Source organism: Rhinatrema bivittatum, chromosome 1 (genome assembly GCF_901001135.1).
Source record: "Rhinatrema bivittatum chromosome 1, aRhiBiv1.1, whole genome shotgun sequence".
NCBI classification, from domain to species: domain Eukaryota; kingdom Metazoa; phylum Chordata; class Amphibia; order Gymnophiona; family Rhinatrematidae; genus Rhinatrema; species Rhinatrema bivittatum.
Window position 1 is genome coordinate 358,731,186 of NC_042615.1, and position 25,337 is coordinate 358,756,522.

At 42.5% G+C, this 25,337-nt stretch overlaps 1 protein-coding gene across 5 annotated transcripts in view; it reads right to left on the bottom strand.

Annotated features, from left to right (window-relative positions):
* Nucleotides 1–1,457: 1,457 nt before the first annotated feature.
* The window catches only part of PAQR3 (progestin and adipoQ receptor family member 3), a 44,214-nt gene continuing 20,334 nt past the window's right edge, over nt 1,458–25,337 (bottom strand). For 4 of the 5 annotated variants that reach the window (XM_029600291.1, XM_029600275.1, XM_029600257.1 and 1 more), the window contains exons 6-8: nt 13,986–14,076; nt 12,577–12,738; nt 11,438–11,690 (exon numbers count right to left, since the gene is read on the bottom strand). In XM_029600291.1, the coding sequence (XP_029456151.1) occupies nt 12,596–12,738; nt 13,986–14,076 (234 nt within the window). In that variant the 3' untranslated portion in view covers nt 11,438–11,690; nt 12,577–12,595. Of the gene's footprint in view, nt 1,812–11,437; nt 11,691–12,576; nt 12,739–13,985; nt 14,077–25,337 lie in introns of those variants that run through there. The other variant, XM_029600267.1, reaches the window with a different exon arrangement.

Here is a 25,337-nt window from a genome sequence, read left to right on the forward strand (position 1 = left end):
ATCATGGTATCGGTACGATACAAAAATCCCACAGATATCAATTAGGACAAGAACTGGATACCAAACATGAAAGGTTTAGGATAATCATTTCAGATGACCTGAAGATAGCCAGCCAATGTCATAAAGCAAAAGGAAAAAGTGACCTCATGGAAGCCAGAAAATGAAATAAAACTGGGAAAGCCAGCAGTTGCATAAATAGAGGTATTATTAGCCATTCCTGAAAGTGTTAATTAGTCTTGCTGTTCAGCACTTCATGAGGAAAAATATATAGTGGGTCCCAGACAGATAGTTATGAAAAAGTTCAAGGCCCGCCTATAATTTCCAGTGAAAGAGTAAATAATAAGTACTCACTTATGAACATTATAATCCCTAAATAAAGCTAAATAAAATGGCAATTTCAAGGTTACCACAAACTTCTATCAGCCATCAGTGTCATGTACAGGATAATGCTCCTCTTCACAGGTAGGACATTTTTTCATCATCATCAACATTTTTTATTTATTAATTGCCTTACCATAAACTACAGCCAAAGTGATTTACAACAAAATAAATGGATGATTATTCTGCATCGCTCCACCCTGAAACCATAATGCCTAATTTCAGAATGCATACATTGTGGCAGGCTGTTTTATTACATTTCTGGGAAGGAAATGAAACCTAGCGAGAACAAGGATATCAGATACGAGTAGCCATTGCTCTCCATGCAATTTTGTTGTGCAGAGCTTTCCCTTAACATGGAACACAGATACTGAATGTAGTACAGTTCTCTACATCTGTCCCAATTCAGAGTGAACATCAAGCTCATTCCCAGTTTTCTGATGCCTAGGATAACCCCCTTCTGCACACACTCTGCACCCATTTTTATTGTAGGTTATTGGCTGAGAAATCAGATTGTGCATCAGGATTTTGTATTTGGGAGGCAGGCCAACAGCCAGTAAAACAGAGGACAAGAGGAAAAAGGGCAGAGGTATGAGGACCGTAAAAACCTCCCTTTAGCTTTGTCCTTCTTCGCCAAATCTATGTGCAGTCCTCTTGAGCCCCCACCCCCCTCTTTGCCCTCAGACTCACTCTCTCTCCCATCTTTAGCCTGTTTTTATTAGGACTTACCAAACAAAACGCAACCTCCTTACCTCGCTTATAAATCACTTCACTGTTTCCCCCCGCCCACAGCCCTCAAGTACCTGACCTTACAATTCACACTTGTAGATACCTCTGCATCTTGCCAATAAATGCATTCCTAAGCCATCCATTTTGTGTCATTTGCAAAAAAAAAAAAAACTTGGCATGTCTCAGTTCCCTTTGTGAACTGTTTATCAGCAACTAAAAGCAGAGAATCGCCGACGAGTTACAATCTCCAACCACCTGCACTCAAAAAGCGGCGCTATGTATCATCATGCTTACCACCCCACTACCCCCACCCGTGCCAAAAAGAATAACTTGACACAATTTTGCACACCTACAGTAAACCCATTTTATTCCGAATCCACACATTTACATAATATGTATTTTCTCCATGCAGTTTGTTAAAATGTAGTTACTGTGGTTTAACATAAAATTAGTTTGTAATGATATTTATTTATCCAGAAGCTGGAAATGCCTGCATTTAGACTCACATAAAATGGTACAATTACTGATTTAAAAAACACACGAAACAAAAACAGAAACCATACTAAAACACCATTAGATTGTTACCCATATGGAACCAGCTAGGAGAGCTTTGTTACAGCAGGCTGAAATCACATGTTCACATTTTCAGGTCTCTAGCCAGCATTTGGTAGTGCACGTTGTCATTTCTTTGTAGCCGTTACCTTCTGCAGGTTAAAGAATCAAAGTTGTTTTCCCAAAACTTGTATTTTGGGGCATGATAGACAGAACTTTGCTTAGTAATAAATTAAATCGTCATCATAAATATAATAGCAGCACAGAAGTAATACTGGGCAGAGGTCTATCTCACAAGCATCAGCACAATGAGTTAAGACGCAAAGGATAATCAAATAAAAAAAATACAATATTACTGTCATACATAATGCAGTTTTCTTTAGTTCTCTCCCCACTCCCACCCTCCCAAAAAAATAAAAACATAGCCCTTTCCTTGTCTCAAATAGATGAAACAAATATAGGGGTAATTTTCAAAATTAAGACAATAACTACTTATTTAGGGAATGTGGAGCTTAATAATAATATAACAAAAGACAATCCACTCCATGTTTTCTCTCTGCTTTTGAAAACTGAATATATTCAAAGCCAATTAAATATTTAGAAATCAGGATAAAGATCTCAGAGCTGAGCTTACAGGTAGGACAACCTAAGAGGCTTTCTTTTCTAATCAGAGGTCAAAAAAACCTTCAGTTTTCTTTTTAATATTTTAATGGAAATGAAGGTGCATGTGCTCGTTTTTTGGTGATCTTCACTTATTCAAAAATTAAACATATCAAATGATTTATGCTTTAAGGAACAGTTTGAACTTAAGTAGATTCATTTCTTCAAAAAATACTGGGTAATGTGTCCTATATTTGTTTTGTCCAAGATTGTATATCAAGCAGGCTATTTAAAGGAATGCCAAACCTAAATAGCTTATCTTAGATTTGTCTTGTTCAGGATAATATGAAGACACTCTGAACCAGCCTCCACCACTCACACTCATTCTTCTACATCCTGATGTAAAACAAAATATCACATTCAACATTAACTTGGAGGTCAAAGGCCACAACTTTATTACAACTCAGTACCTGAGCAAACATTGCATAAACTCTCATGTAATTCAATAATCAATCAATCATCTTCCCCTCCCCCCCCCCCCCCCCCCAGCACAGCTTAACTTCCATGACCCAACAAGCTAAACTACCCTTAGGTCTCCCGACCTGTAGGCCATTGACTTTGGGCCCCCACCACAGTCAGCAAGGAACCAACCATCTGAAGGGCTGAAGCCAGGCCCCCGGTGCATAACATCTACCAACACTTAGAAGCCAACTGTCTTGTCTTATCTCAGCTCGGGTACTCTGCCACAGCCTCGTACAGTCAAAAATCTGCATGAGGTGCCACCAAAACATTTGGATCTTGCCCTATCCCGAAAGATATCCTCAATGCCCTCTTGCAAGAAATTATTTAAATCTAAACCCACATCCGATAAATGCAGCAAGTCCTGGCGACAGAAATCTAGGCAAGGTTCCCACAACCAAGTATGGAATATGTGAACACCCCCTTGTGAACTCAGCCAAGAGCCAATTTGTTGGTTCACCTTCTTCAAATATCTGCCAAACATCAAGTGACTTTACAATTTAGGCTTAGAGATGATATCTGACCAACGCAAGATAGATCCAGGAAGCAAAACCAAAAGCAATGCAAAGTCCTTTCGAGCTACATGAACCAAGTGTCTGCAGGCCCATCTTCCCAAGTTGTTGCCACCCAGAAGTATTATCAAAACTGCAGATACAATCACCCTGATTCTTCCAGCAATAAGGGGGGTACCAATTGATCCCAGTGATTGCCACATAGTCCTTGCCTCTCAAGCCTAAGATTTGAGTTGAACAGGCAGATGGGAGCTCGCTCAAAAGCCCAGTGTACATAACAGTAGCCATCAATCCAAACCAATCCCCCAGAGCAAGATGCATCTGCAAGGCAAACAAACAGTTAACATCCCATCAAGAATCCAGCGTCTTCCCCCTCCCTCCCAACATAAGAATGGAAACTTCCCAGACTGACAACGCCCAATGCTCTGTATTTATTTATTTATTTAGATTTACATTCCGCTTTTCGCACTTTTTTCAGTGTTTCAAAGTGGATCACATTCAGGTACTGTAGGTATTTCCCTATCCCCAGAGGGCTTACAATCTAAGTTTGTACCTGAGGCAATGGAGGGTAAAGTGACTTGCCCAAGGTCACAAGGAGTGACGGCAGGGCTCGAACCCTGGTCTCCTGGTTCGTAGCCCACTGCTCTAACCATTAGGCTATTCCTCCGCTAGGCGACTCCTCCACTCCTGCCTCCATGACAGATGGCAGGAACCAGCATCTGCCATGTTAGTAACTGCCTCGTACTGTCCCGCATCCAAACCTACTGACATCAAAGCTTTTTTGAGAATCATCGAAAACTGATATTTTGAAAAGAGGCATCCATCAACATACATTTGGAACTGAACTCCCCCAGTCGGGTGAGACGCCAAATACTGACGAATGTTTTTAACCAAGCAAGTCACCAAGTCTCCCACTGCGCTAAGAATGAACCAGGCCCCACCCCCCTCAACACTGCTGACTGGTCTTAGAAAGCTTGGCCCAAAGGCGTAACCAGCTCACTAATTCGCAAAGCTCCAAAGAAGGCTAAAATGAAAGCTGTCTGGAATAACATACTATCATGCTTTCCTGCTTGCTGACATACCATAGGCAAACAATGGTCTACATAAAAACTGCCATCCCATTTAAAACCAAGCAGAGGAAAACAAGGTGAATAGGGAGAAAATGAAAAGCTACCTCTATATCTGCTTTGGCCATAAGTGTCCCCTCTCCACAATGCCTTACTATTTGAACTGCAGAATCAAAGGAAGCATAATGAACCGAACAAATTCCAGGGGAAAAAAGTCATTCACTGAATCTTCATCAGGATAAGACAAATTGTAGATCAAATGGAATTTTCCCTTGTTTTTTTTGGACTCACTGCTAATGGAGAGAAAAGTTTTTGGAAAAGGAGGTGCAAGAAAGGACCAGCAATCCTGCCTAGCAACAGTTCCTCAGATATTTTCACCGTTGCAATTACTTTGACACGAGACACCAAGCATGAATTAGGAACGCACTCTCCTTCCCCTGGGCTGAAATAAGAGCTGCAGAAACCTTCATAAAACCCACTAACAAAATCCTAGTGGCCTCTCTATTGGGATATTTATCTAACCCAGGGTGCATCTTAGACACCCAGATTGGCGTGGGCCCTAACCATGACACTACTTGGAAGGAGCTGACCCACCTGGACCTGGCTTTTTGGGGGACTTGTTCACTGGGTGATTGGCATCACACCTTGAATAGAAATGTCTGAATTTACAGTCAGGGAAATTGCAGGCAGACCTATTCCTATTGAAATGCCAGTATACGTCCAGTATGCCTGCTGGAGATCTGCCTGAGACACTAGACATAGCTGCGTCACGAAAGGGGTGGCCCACTATCACCTGCCTGCCAATATCTGCCCGGATCCCGCAGATTTATTGGTCATTTGGGTCAACCACAACCCTATAGCCTGCATCCCCATGACATACATTTTCCCACATCTCATCTTGAAATACATAATCAGCTATGCCACCCTACGTAATCCTTGTATGCAGCAATTCTTGTAGCACTGTGCATCAAAAGGGGACCATACTGAGTAGGGTTGTAATGTCCCGCCTCACTTACCCAGTGCAGGAAACATTGTACCCAGTTCAATTTGTTCTATATCATTTTCTGGGGCCCCCAACATGTTTCCTCCTTCTTAGCCTTTTTTTTTGCCCAACTTACCCCTAACTCCTATGCCCTTCCAGCAAACAAAATATATCTATGTAATGTCTCTTTAATCTTCCTATACATAGATCTTGCAACAACACCTTCCCATAATTCTGAAAGAGCCATTAATGCTAGGAAGACCCTTTCTATATCCAATGGGCAATCCTTTGAGCAAGGACTATCTGAATTAGATGAAGACCTAAGAGAGCTCGAGGAGGAGGAGTCAGAGGATTGGGAAAAGCTCCTGTGCTTGCATTTACCTTTGACCACCTCCATAGACTTCTCCCCCATTTTATTCTCCTGCCTTTACCTGCTACTTTGCTCCACAGAATCCACAAGTTTTACACATCCAATCTCAGAAGTCCCGGAAAAATCACTAGTCGCACTTCTCCATGAGGCAGCAACCCTGTCAGGACACCTGTCTGTTGTCACTCTGGGCATCATTCCTACAGTTTCCAGACAGTTCCTCCATTCGTTTGCCTAAATGTCCCTAGCCCATCAATCATCTCAGATGCTGCCACTCTATCACGAGTCCGTGGGATCTGCAAAGAAGAAATAAGATTTGCTTCTCCACCAAGAGATGGAAGTGTAACATCCATCTACCCCATCAAGAGATGGGAAGGAGCCACAAAGGGATCCAACACCTGTGCCTACCCTTGTGACCATTGACCATAGTGGGTCTCATATCCCTAACCCTCATCTACAGCAATTACCCCATATCGTCAACCCGGCAGGGACCCATAGTGATTGGGAGGCAAGCTACTCCCAAGAGCCAGGGAAGGAACAATAGAAGAGGTACTCCCAGCCTGGTAAATCCTGGCCCAGCCACCCATGGCCCAGGAAATCCACAAGCCTGACCTAAACTGAGGCCATTTTGCCAGATCACTGAGGCAAATGCGAGCCATAGTAACTCCTCCTCTTGCATACCTGGTGATACCCTAGAAATAGGAAGGGTGACATCATCTCCTTCTCAACCTCAGTAAAATCTGTAAGGGCCCTGCGCCACTTTGAATCCTGGCTGTGTGTCACCAACAGTGCTCTGGCCTGACTCTCACCAACATCAACGCTTGCAGGAAAAACCTCAGGCCAGACACCTGAATTATCTGCAGTTTCTTTCCCTCATCTTGATGATATCCCAAAAGAGGCGACCTCTCGTCCTGACCCACTACAACAACTTCAGTCAAAGAAGGTGCCAAGACGGACCACAGTCTTGGCACCCACTCCCAGAGTCCTTGTCTGGTCTTGCTCCAGGACCTCCGAGCTCAGTACCTCAAGAGTTCCCGCCACAGCCTTGTCTCTACCCAGTGCTTCTTGCTCTGTTTCCACCTTGAATGGACATCTTGGCACGAGAAAAGGAAGGCCGACAGGAAGATACAAACCGGGCCCTCTTCTGGTTTAAAACATTTTTTTTTAAAAACCTAGCCGAGGGGAAAAGCAGATTTCAAAAAGCCCACATGCCTTGGGGGCCAATCATATTTAGTGGTTGACAGCTACTCGTAGCAGCGCACATAAGTTCAACCACCCATCCTTACAGCTGGGATCTCTCCTCCCATCTACCTTTCTCCACCTCCTCCCCCCCAATCCATTCCCAGACCCACTGACCACAAGGATTACCCGTGAGCTCTAGTGGGGGGAGAGGATCAACAGGACGATTGAGGCTGTGCCTCCGGGCTGGCCAGGGGCCCACATTATCTCTGGCAGCCCAGCACCAGCCTGGGCTGCCTTTCCAATGTGTGTCAAACAATTCAAATGTTGAATGACGTATGTTTGTCTTGACATTCCTTTAAATAGGCTGCTTGAGATATAATCTTGAATAAAACAAATATAGGACAAGTTATCCAGTGGTTTTTGAAGGAATAAATCAACATAAGTTCAAACTGTTCTTTAAAAGCAAATTATTTGATGCATTTCATCTTTGAAGAAGAGTTGGCACTGAAGGGCACCAAAAAAGAGCTCAAGTACTTTAATTTGCATTGAAGTATTAAAAAGAAAACGGGAGGGTTTTTTGACCTTTGATTAGAAAACAGAGCCTTTTAGGTTATCATACCTGTTAATCTCAGCTCTGAGGTCTTTTTCCTTCTGATTTTTAAATGGCTTTGAATATATTCTATTTTTCAAAAGAAGAGAAAGAAAATATTTAGTGGGCTGTCTTTTTTTTGTTGCTAAGGACATTTTCAAAGCCATGTCCATGGGTAAAACAAATGGCCAGTCATAAAAAAAACCCAAACTGCCTGATATGCGAGTAACTGCCCAAGTTTACCCACAGCGAGTAGAGGCATTGCTAGGAGAGGGGCTGAGGAGGGGTTTGTGCTGACATACGCACGTTACATTTTCCCCCAAGAAACTTCTGTTCACAAAATTAGCAGCTGTAATTGCACACTGGTTGTTCTGGTGGAATAATCCTCAAAGGGAAAGCACATCCATACGTTTTTCTTTGAAAACTGGTGTAACCTAGGCAGGGATTTAAAATTTAGGTGGGCTGTTTCAAAATTACTCCTATAACGTATATGAAACGTCACATTATTGTGAGGACACCTTTAGCTCTAATAAATAGCTACAAAAGAAAACGATTTAAGACAAAATGTATTCTTTCCATTTTTTTTCTCTTCCACAGAGAATTAAGCCTCCTCTCTCTCAACAACCTGTTTGCTTGTTTTGCAAGTTGTGATAACTTTTTTTTTTTTCGAACCAAAAATTTCTCAAAAGACGTTGGACACGAGCTTTTGATATCACCCAAGTCTCTTCTTCAAACGACGCCAAAGATATAAGAACAGATACAACAGTTTCTTTGGTTATTTTTTTGTTGCAGGGGAAAACAAAAATACCAGTGCTGAGAGCGCAGGCTACAGTTTAACTCCCCTCTCAAATTCTCTACAGCTGCCAATTCCATACAGTTCAAGTCGCTAGAACTCACTGGCATTTTTTTTTTTTTTTTAGGTAACGAGGAGCCATGAGAAAAGCAGTATATTCCAATCGCTGCACCTCAGCACGCAACCTGCTTGAGAGAGGCCTGCAGGAACCAGCAAGCAGAAAACAATTGCAAGGTGCACATTGCACCAAAAACTATGTGCACATGCACTTTTCACTGCAAATCAGAGATGGGCAAATAAAAATCCACAAGAGATTTCCATCTTGGCCCTGGAGGTGAGCTGGGTGGTGGCAATAGCATGTTACTTCCAACTGAAAGGGGCATTGTTGGCCTAGAAATGATATGGCTGCTGGTCCATTGGACTACACTTCCGGGGGTATTGTGAAATACCCCCTCCTGTTCTTCAGACTCTTGGAGTGGGGGGAAACGCCACCACTCCTTACTATCTCCCTGACTGGGCCTCCAATGTGGCCCTTGGGCCAGAGGTTTGCCTACCCCTGCTGTAAATACCTTCCATTTGTGAACTTTGGCACATTATTTAGCTTTTATGAAGTACAACATAAACTGACTACACCTTGGGGGGGGGGGGGATAGTTATTTTTGCAATGAAGTTTCAGATTTTATGCAAACAGCAGCAAAAAGACCACAAATGAGATTTAATATGCAAATGGGCCGATATCACAAAAAAAATCTCTCACGTTACTAGGGCATTCCCATGGACACCTCCTAATACATCGGTCCCTTGGAACTGTACAGATGTGTGCAATAGCCTACAATCTGTATTAAACTATCCAAATGCAATGAAAGTGACTAATAACCATCCTAATTTGCTTCCAAGACTTTGCCCCATCTTTACGATATGGAAACAAATGCCTTGAGCCACTCTTCCAAGCAGTATCATGCGGCTAAAAATAAAGGCTTATCTGGGTGCCAAAGGAGGAAAAGTCAGTTTAAGCCTACACTGGAGGGTATAAGGGAGTCCATTTTTCCTGTGGTAACGGAATCCATGCTCCAGAGGGGAATAACTGATGTGCCTGCTTATGGCCTTTTTGTCTGAGCACACCTACACAGAGTTTTATTTGGGCTTGTGTATTAAAACAAGGCCTTCGGGGGAGGCAGCGCACACACGTGTACGTCGCTTCTGCTATGTAAGCAAGTGACCTCAGCAAGTGGGGAGCAGCAGCAGCAGCTGGGAGAGAAACTTCCAAGGCAAGGCCACTGATATAAGCCGACATGGTACTGCCTTGCTCCCTTTTCAATGCAAGAAAAATTAACACTCGGTCAATATCCTAACCAGTTCATGACAACGTAGAGCCCTAATGCTCCAAATGTGCATATGACTGGTAAATACTGTCACTTTGTACTATTTATACAGCCCAAAAAATAAACATCCCCCCCCCCCCCCCCACTCTTTATTAAAAACAAACTACAGTATAAAGGACCATCACATTCAAGTCTGTACTGCAATCCTTTCCATTTTCGCCACAAACTAACATCAAATCAGCGTAATTTTCACTGTCTAGTGTTGGAGGTCAAGATAGGCATTGCCCACCTCTGTCTGCTTAGAAGTGCTCATCAATGATCAAGCATGGGCTGTTGGTACCTGTGCATGGGCAGCACCTTGGCCTAATCTTTCAGTTTTCAAACACATTGTACAATGCTACATGAGGTAATCAAAAATGCACATTAAAACCCACAACACATAAATGTCTACTACCCTTAAAAGCAAGGAATCTGAACTTTGTCAGGGCAGAGATGAAATAAAGGTTTCCCTGGGAGGGGATAATTTAAAAAAACAACAATATCTAGGATCCTTCACTGCCCCTCCCCCCTCCCCCACGAAACAACCCTGACAAAAGCGATACTAATATTTAGGTAAACTAGCAGCATCCCCCCTTCTCTAGACTTTTTTTTTTTTGTTTTAACAGCCAGAATGGGATTTTAATTCCTAACACCAACATGAAACACTGGTACGACAGACAGCAGCCAACTTTTATGACCATATTTCTCCCAAGTAATTTTGCTCATTGTGGTCTTCAAACTTTACCTTATGTTTTCTCTAAAGAAAATACCAACCGTTCTATCCAGCATTCAACCCAATAGATCCTGGATAAGATCTCAGCTTTTGGGTATTACCCATTGGTTGGTACACCAGAGCTCTCTTATATGGAAACCTTGACCAAACCTGCAAAACACCAGCACTGTTCTAAATTCATCTCCACCTGAGCTTTAACACTCTTAAAGCTACGGCAAGTACTGTAACTTGCCTGTGTTAGAAACAGGTAAATTTGAGAGGAGGAAGGGTTAATGATGTATACTGGTGGAAATAGCACAATAAAGTGTCTTTACTTATATTAACCTTTCCAGTGCTGAACGCTAGGATTTCCCAATTCCAAAACTGAACTGAGCCCAAGTCCCAGAACAGACTACGGGAACCAAAGGAATTATGGTACCAGGGCCCTGAAGCAAAATCTCAGAGTATGCCAGAAGAACTCAGTTCATAGTCTACTAATTACATGAATGCACAAACAATTTCAAAAAGCAAAACAAGAGGCATTTTCACATTGACTGGCTTTTAAAAACGGATTGAAATAATGAATGCGCCAGCTAATAATCCAACCCAGGGGAAAGATAATTTTCAAATATTTTAGAAAGTCAAATTATCAAAAACAGCCCAAGAAATCTGCTGGAGTGTAGGTTCTGAACTTGCACAGCTACAATCTCAAATTAGGAAAACAGTCTCTGGAAGGTATGCTTTAATTGTGCAGCTCTGAGCGTGAACTGAACCGAACAGGCAAACTAAGGAGTACCAGTCATACTATTTCTATGCCCCCCCGGCTGTGTTCTGTGGCAATGAGTCAGCTATTTCTAGCAAATAGCACGACTAGAGTGCTAAATCATTTTAGGCCTGTTCTACATCCCTTTACTGGAAATCTGACAGCTGCGTCCAAGTCAACTGCAAGCACACATGAAATATCCCTTAAGACGTGCAATGCTTTTCCATTTCTAATTCATAGAGGAGCAAACTGCTCAGGCAGAAAAGGAATGTTATGGTAAACATGCATCACTTTTTGGATAACCTGATTCCCCTCCCCCCCTCCCCCCCCGTTCAAACAGAGTAAGTGCAAAAGTTACTCAGTGGTTCCACGTAGAAGACCAAGCATGGTCGAGATGAAAAGCTGGAAACCTGAAATTCAACTTCGCCAAGAATGCCTGAACATGTTAACATTACTGGCGAGTAGGAAGACAGCTCAGCTGGTTCAACTCAAATATCTTGTGAGTGCAGCTTCCACAGTCCACACGATGCCAACTAAGTCCTTGACATCCACAAAGATGAAACTTCAACCATACTGAGGGAGTGCTGGAAAGAAAATAAAAAAATGAAGGAAAGCAAATCTTTTTGTTTAGAATGTAGTAACAAGACAGGAGATGCGCAGCCTTTTTTGGTGTGCAAGATGTCAACTACAGGCTAAAAAGAAAAAGAAAAAATCCAGGATGGAAAAGGAATTTGGTGTAAGTAGCAAGAATCTGGGAATGAAGTTTCATCAGCCTCTACTATATTTCTGTTAGCAAGGTCCTCTTAATACCCTACTAGACAATATAACAGAATCTCTCTTATTGTATCTCAACTGGAAATAAAACCAGATCTACAATAATAATGCTTTAAGAAATAGAGTTAATGATTCTTCATACTGATGCTTTCCATTGGAATAACCTTCACGACGAATGTTTGTCTGATGTTTTCCCCCCAGGTTTCTGCTCTTCCACGGTGAATGTGGCAGATTTTTTTCAGATCTCATACTTCATATGCATTTACCACACACGTGCAGCCATGCAAGGAATCATTCAAGGGTAACCGATATCCAGCGTCCGGCTTTTCCTGGGTAATCTGAGTGGGGGAGGGGGGGTTATGGCCTCACCAGTATAGCATTACCAAAAGTCAAGAATTTAAAAATATTTTGAGTGGTTAAAGAAATGAGAGCCACCATGGACTCAAAACTGTTGGTGGGAAAATTTATTTTTCCTAAAATAAAGCTCAAAAAATATGGAGCTTTGTATCCTCTTTCCAGTTCGTTTTATACTGACCATTGCTCTTGCTGAAGGCATTACTCAGAAAATACCAAAGGCCATCAAAAACATGGTGCCAGCTGCTTATGTGACAGAGCCTTGAACTCAAGCAGAACAGAAAACGGCACTACAGTTGACCAAAAAGAGATATTTGCCCTCTCCTCCTCCTTCACACTCACCAGAAAGGCATGCCTACGTTCATAAACCCTCTACGTAGTCAGGACAGGGCTGGCTGTGTCTGTACTGCATGATGTGCACCATAGACTGATGCCACCAATACAACGTCAGCACTACGAGGACATGCCACAGTTGGTGACTGGATCCGAGGTAGTTTAGTTGTCCTGTGGAAGCAGCAAAGAGGAAATAATGGTTAATACCTTCAGCATACATCTAGCATAAAAGTTGGCATCAGGAGATACAGACCTTATGAGAACAGAAACACTTTTGGAATACTCCTGAATGCTAATGAGAAGCCACTTTTGATATATAGAATTTATTTTATTTGCATATATGAAAACCAAACAAAAAAGAAGTGGTTTTGGGATAGATAATAGGGCATGTTGTCATATCGGGCGCTCTATCTTTGACAATATTCAGCATATATGATATGATATCAAAAATGATTAACTACATTTCTAGAGGTCCCTCCTAGCATTATCATTTATTATTAACAGGGGCAAGATAGGGGGACATGGGGTAATCTGAAGATAAGAGACAAAGGAAAGGAGTGAGCAGGACTAGCATGCAAAGTCAATGACATATACAGGGACATTCCAACACAGGACTTCAAAGATGAAAGGATTATGTTGCACTGGATCCTGAAAGAGAATATTAAGGGCACTTCTTTGACATGAGGCAGGTGATCGCTTCCAATATTACTTAGGTGATAACGCTGGAAGCGTAATTCTACGCTACAAAGTACGCTTCTAACGTTATTACCTAAATAATGCTGGACTCATACAAGAGGGGCGATTTTCAAAGTAACTGAGTGGGTAGGAGAGCGCCCGGCTGGGAAGGAGGGGTGAGTGGATGTTTAGGGGGGAGCAGAAGAGATAATTAAGAATTTTTAGCAGGGACTGGAGGCCCGGGCCAGTGGTGCTCATCCTTTTGAACTATAAAATTGCTTTTTAAAGATTGGGGTACATTTTTGGGTGGGGGGGGGGGGGGGGAGGGGCGGGGGGATTGAGACATTTGATGGGTGCTGGTGGGCATCGGACTGGGAGGTCCACGAATTGGTGTCTGGTTTTTTTGTTTTGTTTTTTTAAAGGTGTATTACCCAGATCTCTCTGAAGATATTCAGGATAAGTAGCTAGTTATCCGGCCAAATGGGGCCAGATATACCCAATATTCGGCTAAGTTAGCCAGATAATGGAATCACTCCCCGGAACACCTACCAAACACCCTTTTTATACTGGCTAAATTATACCTGGATAACAACTTATCCAGCTTATTAGCCAAACACAAGGATAACTTTTCAGTTATCCATCTAAATGGCTTTTGAATATCTACCCTGAAGGAATTTTACACACACAAAAAATGATAATCTCAAATAACATATTATTGTAGCATGAGAACTATGCAAGCATACCTGGAAAATATCTTTCTGGGATTTTGGAGCTGTAGAAGAAGAAAGCAAGAGCTGCCATCAAGTACATCACAATTATGCGTGGTGCAAATTCCTGAAAGCCAAGAAGTCAGAATTAGTGTCTAATCAGTTAATAAAACTATCTGCCATGCTACATCATAGTTTTGTTACTCTCTTCTATCATCAATATACAGCAATCGCTTTGAATTTTAAAAAGACTGTCATTCAATCACTTTTCTGTCCTGGCTGCTCTATGACCATGTGCTTAGGATCTCTAACTCAAACCATCAGTTTACTCGGTGAGGGCTGGAAGTGAAGAAAAAGCAAGTTTGCTTACCGTAAGCTGTTTTTTCCATAGATAGCAGGATAAATTAGCCATGTTCTGTGGATGATGTCATCAGGTGGCACTGAACAAAACTGTCTCTCCAAGCTAGTAGAGCTTTTGAGCTTTACTGAGCATGTGCAGGAATCCCTGTGCAGGCACTTCTTCAGAGTCTCCTCAGTCTGGTCTAAAGCTAAATAAGGAAGGGCGGCCATCTCATGGCTAATTCATCCTGCTATCTACAGAAAACACCATTTACGGTAAGCAAACATGTTTTCCATTGATAAGCAGGGCTGAATTAGTCATGATCTGTGGGGAGTCCCGAGCAGAGAGTTGCAGGAGTGCTTATTGATAAGCAACCCAGACCTCACCATGGAGAGCAGACTATTTATGTATCAGGTGGTACAAGACTGCCTGTCCTACTGCACTGTCCTTTTCAGCCAAGGCTTCTGACAGTAATGGGAAGTGAAGGTATGCACTGATGATCAGGTGGCTGCTTTACATATGTCTTTAATTAGGACCTATTAGAGGTGTGCAATGGAGGAAGTCGTTGCTCTTACCTGGTGAGCTCTGACTGGATTAGTGATATCGAGCCACCCTGCTGCCATATAGCAACACTGAATGCAACTCGTGATCCAATTGGAATGCGTTCTCTTTGCTACTGCTACACCAAGGTTGTTAGGATTATACAAGATGTACAATTGTGATACTTTGTAGTAAGCCAGAGCTTTTTTGCAGTCTAACAAATGTAATGTCTTTTCACCCTCATGTGCATGAGGTTTTGGAAAGAAAGTTGGAAGAACTATTGTCTGGTTTAGGTGGAAAGCAGAAACTACTTTTGGTAAGAATTTAGGATGAGTACTGAGAACCAACTTATCTTGGAAGAACTGCATATATGGTGTGTAATGCACCGGTACTTGCAACTCACTGACTGAGCAGAAGTAACTGCTACTAGAAATAGAACTTTCCAAGTTAAGATTTTAAATGCACTATTTCAAAGGACTCTAATGGAGCTTGCATTACATGAGTAAGAACTGCGTTTATGTTCCATGGCACTGGTGGTTTTCATACTGGTGGATGCAAGTGCAACAGACCCTTCTGGAGTCCAATGGGTGCATAGAAATAGGTGCTCTGTTGTCAGTGGAGTAATAAGCCGCAATTGTGCTGAGATGCACATAGACCGATACGACACTAAGACCAGACCAGGAAAGATGGTGAAGATAAGATAGGAGATGTCTTGATTCACAGGTAAATGGGTTTAGATTGTGAGACCTGCATCACTCCAAGTAGCGTTTACTCTTAAAAGAATTGCTGCGCTTTGTTGATGGCTTTCAGGCAGAAAGGAGGACATTTTGTATTGGATCTGGAAAAGACCATTGTGCTAGGACCAAGAGCTCAACATCTATGCTGTCAGACTGAGGGAAGGCAGTTCAGAATGAAGATGATAGTGAGAGATGGTATCCCAGATGAATCTGAGGTCTTACGGAGAATTGAACTAGATAGGCATACCATAGATGTCTTGGTCACGATGGTGTGATTAAAATCATCATGGCCTGGTTGCACTTGAGTTTTTTTAACAGTCCTTGCTATGAGTGGTATTGGTGGAAAAGTGTACATAAGGCCTGTATTCCAAGGGATTAGGAAGGCATCTGAATTTTCTTGTATTGAACTGGAGCGAATGGAGCAAAATTGACAGCTTTTGGTTTTGATCCGTTGCAAAACAGTTGATCTAGGGTTGACCCCACAGTTTGAAGAGTTAATTGGCTATGATGTGAGACAAGGACCATTTGTTTGGGCAGAATATCCTGCTGAGTCTGTCCACCATTGTGCTCACAATGCTTGGTAAAGAAGTGGCCTGTAGTGTGGCTTTGTTCTCTACTACCCACTGACATAAGTGCAGGGATTCCTGACAAAGGATCCATGATCCGGTCCCTCCTTGTTTGTTGATATAAAACATCGCTACTTGATTGCTTGTTTGGACCATTAGGTCTTTTCCTTTAAGGATGTATTTGAATGCCAGAGGGGCATTGCTTATTGCTCTGAGTTCTAATAGACTGATTAGTAATTGTTTTTCCTAAGCAGACCATACACCCTGAGTTTTGTAATGACCGACGTGGGCTCACCAGCCCATGGTGGAGGCATTTGTGCTTAAAATGATTTGATATGGTATTGGCTAAAGCAGGGTACCCTCCTGAAGAACAGCTGGTTGTAACTACCAACATACAACTTCCTTCAACTCCTGAGTGAAGGTGATTCTCATATAAAGTAGTTATTGCAGGAGCTGTGTTCCATTGAGTCTATAGTCCCCATTGTAGTTGATAATCATGTGCAATCATGTTAATGGGACTAAGTGAATCGCCACTGCCAAATATTCTAAAATTACTAGCATACAGCAAATTGTTGTGGATGTTGATTTCAGCAGTGCATTGGCAAGTTTGCACATAGTTACCATTCCGTCTAAGGGGAGAAATGTTTGCATTCTCATGGTATCTAGAATGGCTCCAAAAAATTGAATTCAAGGAGCTGGTTCCAGAGTCGACTTTTCGAAGCTGATTACGAATCCAAGAGACTGAAGAAGGTATACTGCCGGCTGGACATGCAACTAAAGTGAATCTTTTGATGGGGCTACCAGAAGCCAGTCACCCAGATATGGGAATATTCTAATTTCTTGCTGGCTAAAGAGCGTATACTACCACAGCAAGGTATTTTGTGAAGCAAAATGACCAAACGGAAGAACTTTGTATTAGTAGTGATGTGTCCCACTTTGAAACATAGGAAATGCCAACAAGATGGGTGTTTTTGAATGCTGGCAGTTAGTGCATAAGCATATTTGAGATCTAAAGAACACATCCAGTCATGAAAGGAAGGATTGTGCTCAGAGAAGTTATTTTGAACTTCTCTCGGCAAGGATACTGATTGAGATTTCAAAGGTTTAGTATGAGCTGAGGTCCTCCAGTCTTCTTTGGAATTAAGAAGTATTGGAATTAAGAAGTATTAAGAAGTATTGGGAGTAAAAATCCTTGTGTGAGAGAATAGGGTTCCACTTCTCTCTTGTGAGAGAAGTGGAACCCTATTCCCAGCAGGTTCAGTCCCTGGGTTCCAGGGACTGGCAGGACTTAGGTGATGGTCCCACAGGGCAAAGACAAAGAGAGACCAGAGCTAAGGATAGGGCAGATAGCAATTGGAGAGTTATCAGGTACAGGCCAAGGGTCAGGGCAGGCAGCAAGCAGAGTATAGTCCAAGTCCAGAACAAGAGTCAGAGGCAGGCAAGAGAGAGGTCAGTGACTGAAGCAATGGTAAATAGCAGGCAGCAGGCAAGAGAGATGTCAAAGTCCAAAGCAATGGAAAATATCAGAAATCAGATAAAGACAGAAAAAACAGGAGAAGGAGACAAGACATGGAGAATTAAGACAAGGCAGGGCAGACAAGGCAAGACAACAGGAGCAAGGTAAGACAGCAAGGCAAATAAAGGCAAGACAATGAGGCAAGGTATCAAGAAGCAGGAAGGGCAGAGGAGAAGCAACACGCACTGCTAGGCAGGAGGACCTGTTGCTGAGGCAGTAAGAGGAATGCGGCAAGGTTTTAAATACGCCGCCGCGTGACATGATCAGGAAGTCTCCAAATGGAGGTTTCCCACTGCGGAGCCTTCTTAGAGTGGTGCACGATGTGCATGCCTAGTACCGGACCTGCCGAGTAGGAGAAACCAGATGGCGACAGTATTCATGCTGTAACAGCATATTGGCGAGTACGGCTGGTCGTGGCAATTATGGCCAAGTGATAAAGTGCACCCTCACCTTGAACGCAACATATACCACCATGAATGGGAGACTGTTAAATGTAGGGGGGCTTAATTTTCTTTTTTTTTAACCCAGCAGTTTCCTCTTGTTGCTTTGGGCTTCCAGGTCAATCAGAACCAGTACGGGGATCCTGGCACCATGAGCCTTATTTATTTATAAAAATGTAGTCTGCTCGGTCTACAGTTCTAGGCAGGGTATAAAATTACATTCATATTAATATTTATAACCATCAAAAGGCTCACAAACAAAAATATTTATATATCCATGCACAAAATATTGTTCACCATATTTAAATTAGTTAGGTTTCTAATGCTGGAATAATGAGCATGGACAATATTTTTAGATGTATTTTATGGATAGATCAGAGGATTCAGAATCATCAGACATATCAGATATACCTAATGAATGAGTCTGGGAAACTGCCTGCCAAGATTCTCTTTGAATATGTGGGGGCCAATTGAATCCCTGGACACATGCACACTCAAAAATGTGTCTTTTGCTTTGTAATAGGTGCAAAGTCAACACCATAAAGCATACGCAGGAATTTCAAAATAAAATCATAGCATGTTGCTTGTTGGCTCCACTCTTCCTCTCACAGCCGTGTGCTCCCCACAAACAATTAAAAATTATGCATTTAGAATACATGAAAAAGAACATTCAAAGTTCAGTCTTCTGAGATAAAAATATCACTTGCAACATGATGTATATTATATTTTCATACACTGCTGTGGTGCCAACCCTGCCAAAAATATGATTAAAACCTATATGGTTTATGCCTATGGTAATGCGTGTTGGGTGTGGGAGCTTGGCCCTGAGAAAGCCAAAGCTAAACTGAATTACAATTACCATATAGTAAACCTCTCTTACCAAACAGCACTAACTGCCAGCATTCACACAGCAACAACCCTACCTATGAAATGACAACACTGCAATTATTATACCAGGTCCTAGAACACCAATGAACCTTCTATAAGGAAAACCGAACAAGCCAAGCTGCTACAATTCCTTACACAGAAACTACACACTAGCAGAATACCTCACCTCCGTCATAGGTGCAGATCACATACAGACTCTCAAATACAGAATAAAGAGACCATAAAGTAAAAATAGAAACATGCAAACAAAAACTGAACTGGAAATCGCAACAAGTCAGACTCTGAGGTCCATACTGAAAAGCCATTTATACAGATAACTCAAACGTTATCCAACTAACTGGCAAATTGGCATACTCAGCCACTTATCCGGCTAAATTATAGTTGGATAACTACTTATCCGTCTTTAATTTAGCCAGATAAAAAGGGGGCATTACGGGGGCGTTCTGGAGAGGAGTTGGAAACTCTGTTGCTGAGGGGTTGGGAAAGGCCTAGCCTCACTGGCTGCTCTCCGAAGAAGGGATTTGTCTGGGAGGTTGGGAAACGTGATGGCTCCATTACATTTAGGGAAGTGGGGTGGGAGCTGCAAGGCCCAATAGGGCAATTTTTATATTAGGTGGGGGAAGACAAAAAGAATGGGCCATAGGCCCCTATAATTCTTGGGTTTTTCTAGAGGCAAAAGCACTATTTACCAGGATATCTTTTGAAGCTATCCAGGTAAGTAGTAAGTTATGGCCACACAAGAACGGATAATTTAATAACCTAAACAGCTATATTCAAACATAGTTAGCCAAGTTAGCCAGATAACTTGTCCTCTAAACGGCCTATTGAATACTGGCCTCAGCATACAGTGCATACAGTGCAACAATAGAAAAATAAAAACATCACTAATCCTCAAAAAACAAACAAAATCACGACATATATCAATCAAAATAGTAAAACCATACTAATAAAAGAATAAATATTTTAAAACAGTTGACAATTAGAACAGCAAATAATTAAACACTCAAAACTTTTCCAAATACCAATATAACATTTCAAAATAGCAGACATATCAAACACTACCCAAAAATTAATAAGGATAAAAAAAATCCCATGCTTTCCATACATGGGAGCTTTTGATTTCCAGATGCCGTGAGATTGTTGTGGATTAGCAGGTGGACAGTAGGGGTTGTTGTACACACACTCTCCCATGCTCAACCTCATGTGCACATACACATGCACTTGCTCTCTGCCATCCTCAACGCACACATGCTTTTTGCTATGTTCAATTAAATGCTGTTTCTCTCTGCCATGCTCAATCCCACACACATTATAGGCTGTCTGTCTCTGCCCTGCTCAAATATACAGATACTCTCCGCCATGCTCAATCATACACACAGTCTTTCTGCCACGTTCACAAACACAAATACACACACACAGGCTGTCTCTCTCTGTCATGCTCAAACATACACATAGAAACACACACAGTTTGTCTCTGCCATGATCAATCATATACAAACACACACAAGCTGTTTCTTTCTTACTTGTTTTCCACTCTGGAAGCACAAGGAGCAGGAGCAGCAGCCTCCATCTTCAGCCCCACATCCTTTCAGATTCTTCCTCCTTTTAGCCTCAGGATGCACTGCTCCTGCTGTTGCTCTTGAGGGAAGGATACTGCTGCATCTTCTAGCCGATGGCCCTGCTGCTTCCGACCCCCATGGGCTGTGCTGCTACTTCTGCTCTTGAGTGTTGGGTGGGGAAAGCTGATGCTTCTTCTGCAGTCCCACTGGCTATGCTACTCCAATTGAAATTCGGCAGAGTGGGCCAATGCATCTTCTTCCAACTGGCAAGCTGTGCTGTGCTTCCTGTTTTCAATTATTATTCTCGCAGCCCCACGGACCCCACTGCTCCTGACTGCAGAGGGAGGAGGTCCTGTGCAGGCCAACTCCGCTGAGCAGCAGGGTTGGTATTTTTGTCCTGACTTGTCTACTCCTCCTACAAAGAAGGCCCTGAGAGGAGGGTGGACACCAAGAGCAGGTGCAGCAACTTATCTTATCCTCCCCCCCCCCGGCAGTACAGCCCTTGAGCCCCAGGGTCTGAACCAGAAGGAGGAGAGGCACTTTTTAACCACATTATATGAGAGAATGGTGGCATCCTACAGTGGATGGCGCCTATGGCCATATCAGCCATAGGCTAGCAGCTGGCTAAAGTTACAGTACCCACCTTCCTAAGCCTCCTCTCCTCAGGCTTCTAGGCTTAGACTTCTGAGGGAAATATCAATGGAAATCTCTCACCATCTGAGAGGCCTGAAGATTGGATGCAGGCTCCTGTGAATTCTTCTCTTGTCCAAAATTCTTCCAGGAGATAAGGTTTTCTATTTAGTTCCAGCATTTCCTGCAGTCTAGAATCACCTGCACTTTAAATTCAGTGTCTATCCCGGATATCACTTCTGCGGGACTAGGAGGTCATCCTGATAGCCAGGAGAGAATTAGAGTTTTCAATAACACGACATGGAAGACATGTATTCTCAGTTGGGTGGCAACTATAATTTGTAGGTTACAGCTCCTACCTTCCATAGAATGGGGAATGGTCTCCGAAGCAGAAAGCCTGTGAGGGAGTTAGCTGGACCGTTAGATGATCAAGGAGTTAAAGGGGCACTTAGAGAAGATAAGGCCATCACAGAAAGATTAAATGATTTCTTTGCTTCGGTGTTTACTGAAGAGGATGTTGGGGAGATACCCATTCCAGAGAAGGTTTTCATGGGTAATGATTCAGATGGACTGAACCAAATCACGGTGAACCAAGAAGATGTGATAGGCCTACCTGACAAACTGGAGTAATAAATCACCTGGACTAGATGGTATACACCCCAGGGATCTGAAGGAGCTAAAAAATGAAATTTCAGATCTATTAGTAAAAATTTGTAATCTATCTTTAAAATCATCCATTGTACCTGAAGACTGGAAGGTAGCTAATGTAACCTCAATACTTAAAAAGGGCTCCAGGGGCAATCCGGGAAACTACAGACCAGTTAGCCTGACTTCAGTGCCAGGAAAAATAGCGAAAGTGTTTTAAAGATCAAAATCACAGAACATATAGAAAGCCATGGTTTATTGGAACAAAGTCAGCATGAGCAAGTCTTGCCTCACAAATCTACTTCACTTTTTTTGAAGGGGTTAATCAGGTGAACCTGTAGATGTAGTGTATTTGGATTTTCAGAAGGCATCTAGCAAATCCTAGTAAGTGAACTTATTAGGCCCACACCGACAGTTGGCAGAAGCACCCTGGGCTGGGACGGAGCTGAAGCTTCGCCTGTATCAGTTGCGTTCCCCAAATGTTAAGCCCTTGGGTTCCAGGTGCTGGCAGTACTTAGACGATGGTCCCACAGGGCAAAGTCAAAGAGTCCGGGGATGAACTGAGATCAGGGCAGGCAGCAATCTGAGAGTCACTAGGTGCAGGCCAGTTGATATTGCTGATGATTCGTCTCCAAAGGCCGTAGTCTATGTTAATGACACAATCTGTACAGCCTTTTTGGGTAGTATGGGTGCTTGTAGGTGAAGCAGAGTATCCTGTTAGATGGGTGTGGATTCCCTGAAGGAGACCGCGATTGAATGGCTACTTTCTGTTCTTTGAGCTGGGACACAGTTTCTTGGAGCTTTTCTCCAAAAAGGTTGTCGCCTAGACACAGTATGTCAGATAGCTTTTCATTATGACTTCCCTTATTTCGCTGGCTCTAAGCCAAGCCATGCAATGTACTCCAATGGATGCAGCAGATATTCGTGCTGTAGTATCAAAAGATTCATACACTGAACACAGGTGGTGGCAGATTGCTTCCTCTAAGTTGCAAAGTAGAGCAGGTGAAATTTGTTCACCTGTCTCTGACCAGATGAAAGGTTTTAAGTTTTGCACAGTCATAAATGTATTAAACCATGTCAAATTAGTAATACGTGATTCTTGCTGTGAGCATTGTGCCTTCAAATACTTTCTTAAAGTCAATGAGTATATAGTGATCCTTCCTCAGAAGAGTATTGGAATGAAGGCAGTTCCTTCTTCACCTTTTTCATTGTGATTCCACTACCACAGAGTTATGTGATAGTTATACTATGCCATAACCCAGTGATTTTTTCATTCTGAACTTAAGATCTAGTTTTTAGGCAGATGTAATACTTGATTAAGGAGTTTTCCACGTTTTCATGAGGATGACATCCAAGACTGCATCTCTCAGCAGAGCAGAGGGTTCTGCTGGAATGTCTAAGATTTCTAATAATCCCAGTGTATAAGGTCTAGGTCCTTATACACATCTATTTTGAGTGCTGTCCCCATCTTTTCCACAAATTTGGAGTATGTTAAATCATACGGTGGAGATGTATGGTCCTGTAGCCCATGTGGGTCAGAAAGGATACCTGAGGAGCTGCCTTGGGACTCCCCTGGAGAATGAACACTGGACCAAGAGGATTGTGGCAAGCGGGTAGAACTCACAATCCATAAGAACATAAGAAAATGCCATACTGGGTCAGACCAAGGGTCCATCAAGCCCAGCATCCGGTTTCCAACAGTGGCCAATCCAGGCCATAAGAACCTGGCAAGTACCCAAAAACTAAGTCTATTCCATGTAACCATTGCTAATGGCAGTGGCTATTCTCTAAGTGAACTTAATAGCAGGTAATGGACTTCTCCTCCAAGAACCTATCCAATCCTTTTTTAAACACAGCTATACTAACTGCACTAACCACATCCTCTGGCAACAAATTCCAGAGTTTAATTGTGCGTTGAGTAAAAAAGAACTTTCTCCGATTAGTTTTAAATGTGCCCCATGCTAACTTCATGGAGTGCCCCCTAGTCTTTCTACTATCCGAAAGAGTAAATAACCGATTCACATCTACCCGTTCTAGACCTCTCATGATTTTAAACACCTCTATCATATCCCCCCCTCAGTCGTCTCTTCTCCAAGCTGAAAAGTCCTAACCTCTTTAGTCTTTCCTCATAGGGGAGTTGTTCCATTCCCCTTATCATTTTTGTATCCCTTCTCTGTACCTTCTCCATCGCAATTATATCTTTTTTGAGATGCGGCGACCAGAATTGTACACAATATTCAAGGTGCGGTCTCACCATGGAGCGATACAGAGGCATTATGACATTTTCCGTTTTATTCACCATTCCCTTTCTAGTAATTCCCAACATTCTGTTTGCTTTTTTGACCTCCGCAGCACACTGTACCGATGATTTCAATGTCTATGACACCTAGATCTCTTTCTTGGGTTGTAGCACCTAATATGGAACCCAACATTCCTTGAGGGAACTGAAGCATGTGGGATTCGTTCACTGGAAGTAGATCCTCTACGCCCCAATGATGATGATGTTGGAAATGGCAGCACTCCCTATATTACTTTTGGAGGTGAAAAAAGAATGATTGAGTAGACAGGCAGGCAGAAAAGTACGAACAAGGAGAGATAAATCTCTTACTATGTTCATAATCTGTTCCTTTGCCTGTTGAGATCTCAGGGTTGGTATCAAAAGTGGGGCATCCTCTTCTGATACTAGAACAGATTCATGTTCTATTACTGGAGGAGGACTGGATGGTAATTGAAGAATTGAGAAAATGGAATCCAGAGATTGTAGGTGGAATCCTTGAGTTAACAGCTGGGAGATGGTAAGGTTCTGGTAATAGGTGATTGGAGTTGTAGCCTGGTTTCTGCTAGTGGAGCACCATAGGCCACATACAGTTGCGTAGGTAATGTGGCTTTTAAGATTTCATGCACATAACATTCTTTGGGTGGACTGGTAGAACTGGAAAGGGTTTCTCTCTCCCTCCTTTGACCTCTTGGAGGCTGTAGAGCGAGGTGACATGGGTGACAGGTTTGAACTGTCATCTGAACTAATATGTAACATATCTGGTTCTAAGAGTGTTGATTCAGCGATAACTTGCAAGGATGCTACTACCGATTCCATTGATAATTTTGTTGAGATATGTTGTTTTGTTTCCTTATGCATAGGTAACTTTGGATCATGTCACTTTCCAATAGCATGTGCATCGATGTGTTTATTTTGATTGCACAGATGCAGCTTATGTCGAGCACACCAATGTCGTGTGCGTTGAGCGTGTCGATGCAGCTTGCTTTGGTGGCTTGTTGGATGCAGTGACTTGCTTTGGGGATTTTGACAGTTTTTGTGTCTATTTCTTTAATGCTTCCAATGCATCTTTGAGTTTCTTCTTGATGCTGTACTGATGCATTAGCCTTTTTAGATAACACTGGAGTTGATTGCACAGAGGAGTTTCAGTGCTTTGCCTTCGAAGGCACTCTAACATGGATCTTGGCCATTTTGGGCTCAATGCACTTCAGTTCATCCAGTCTCGGTATTCCCGGTGAGATGAAGTTGCTTG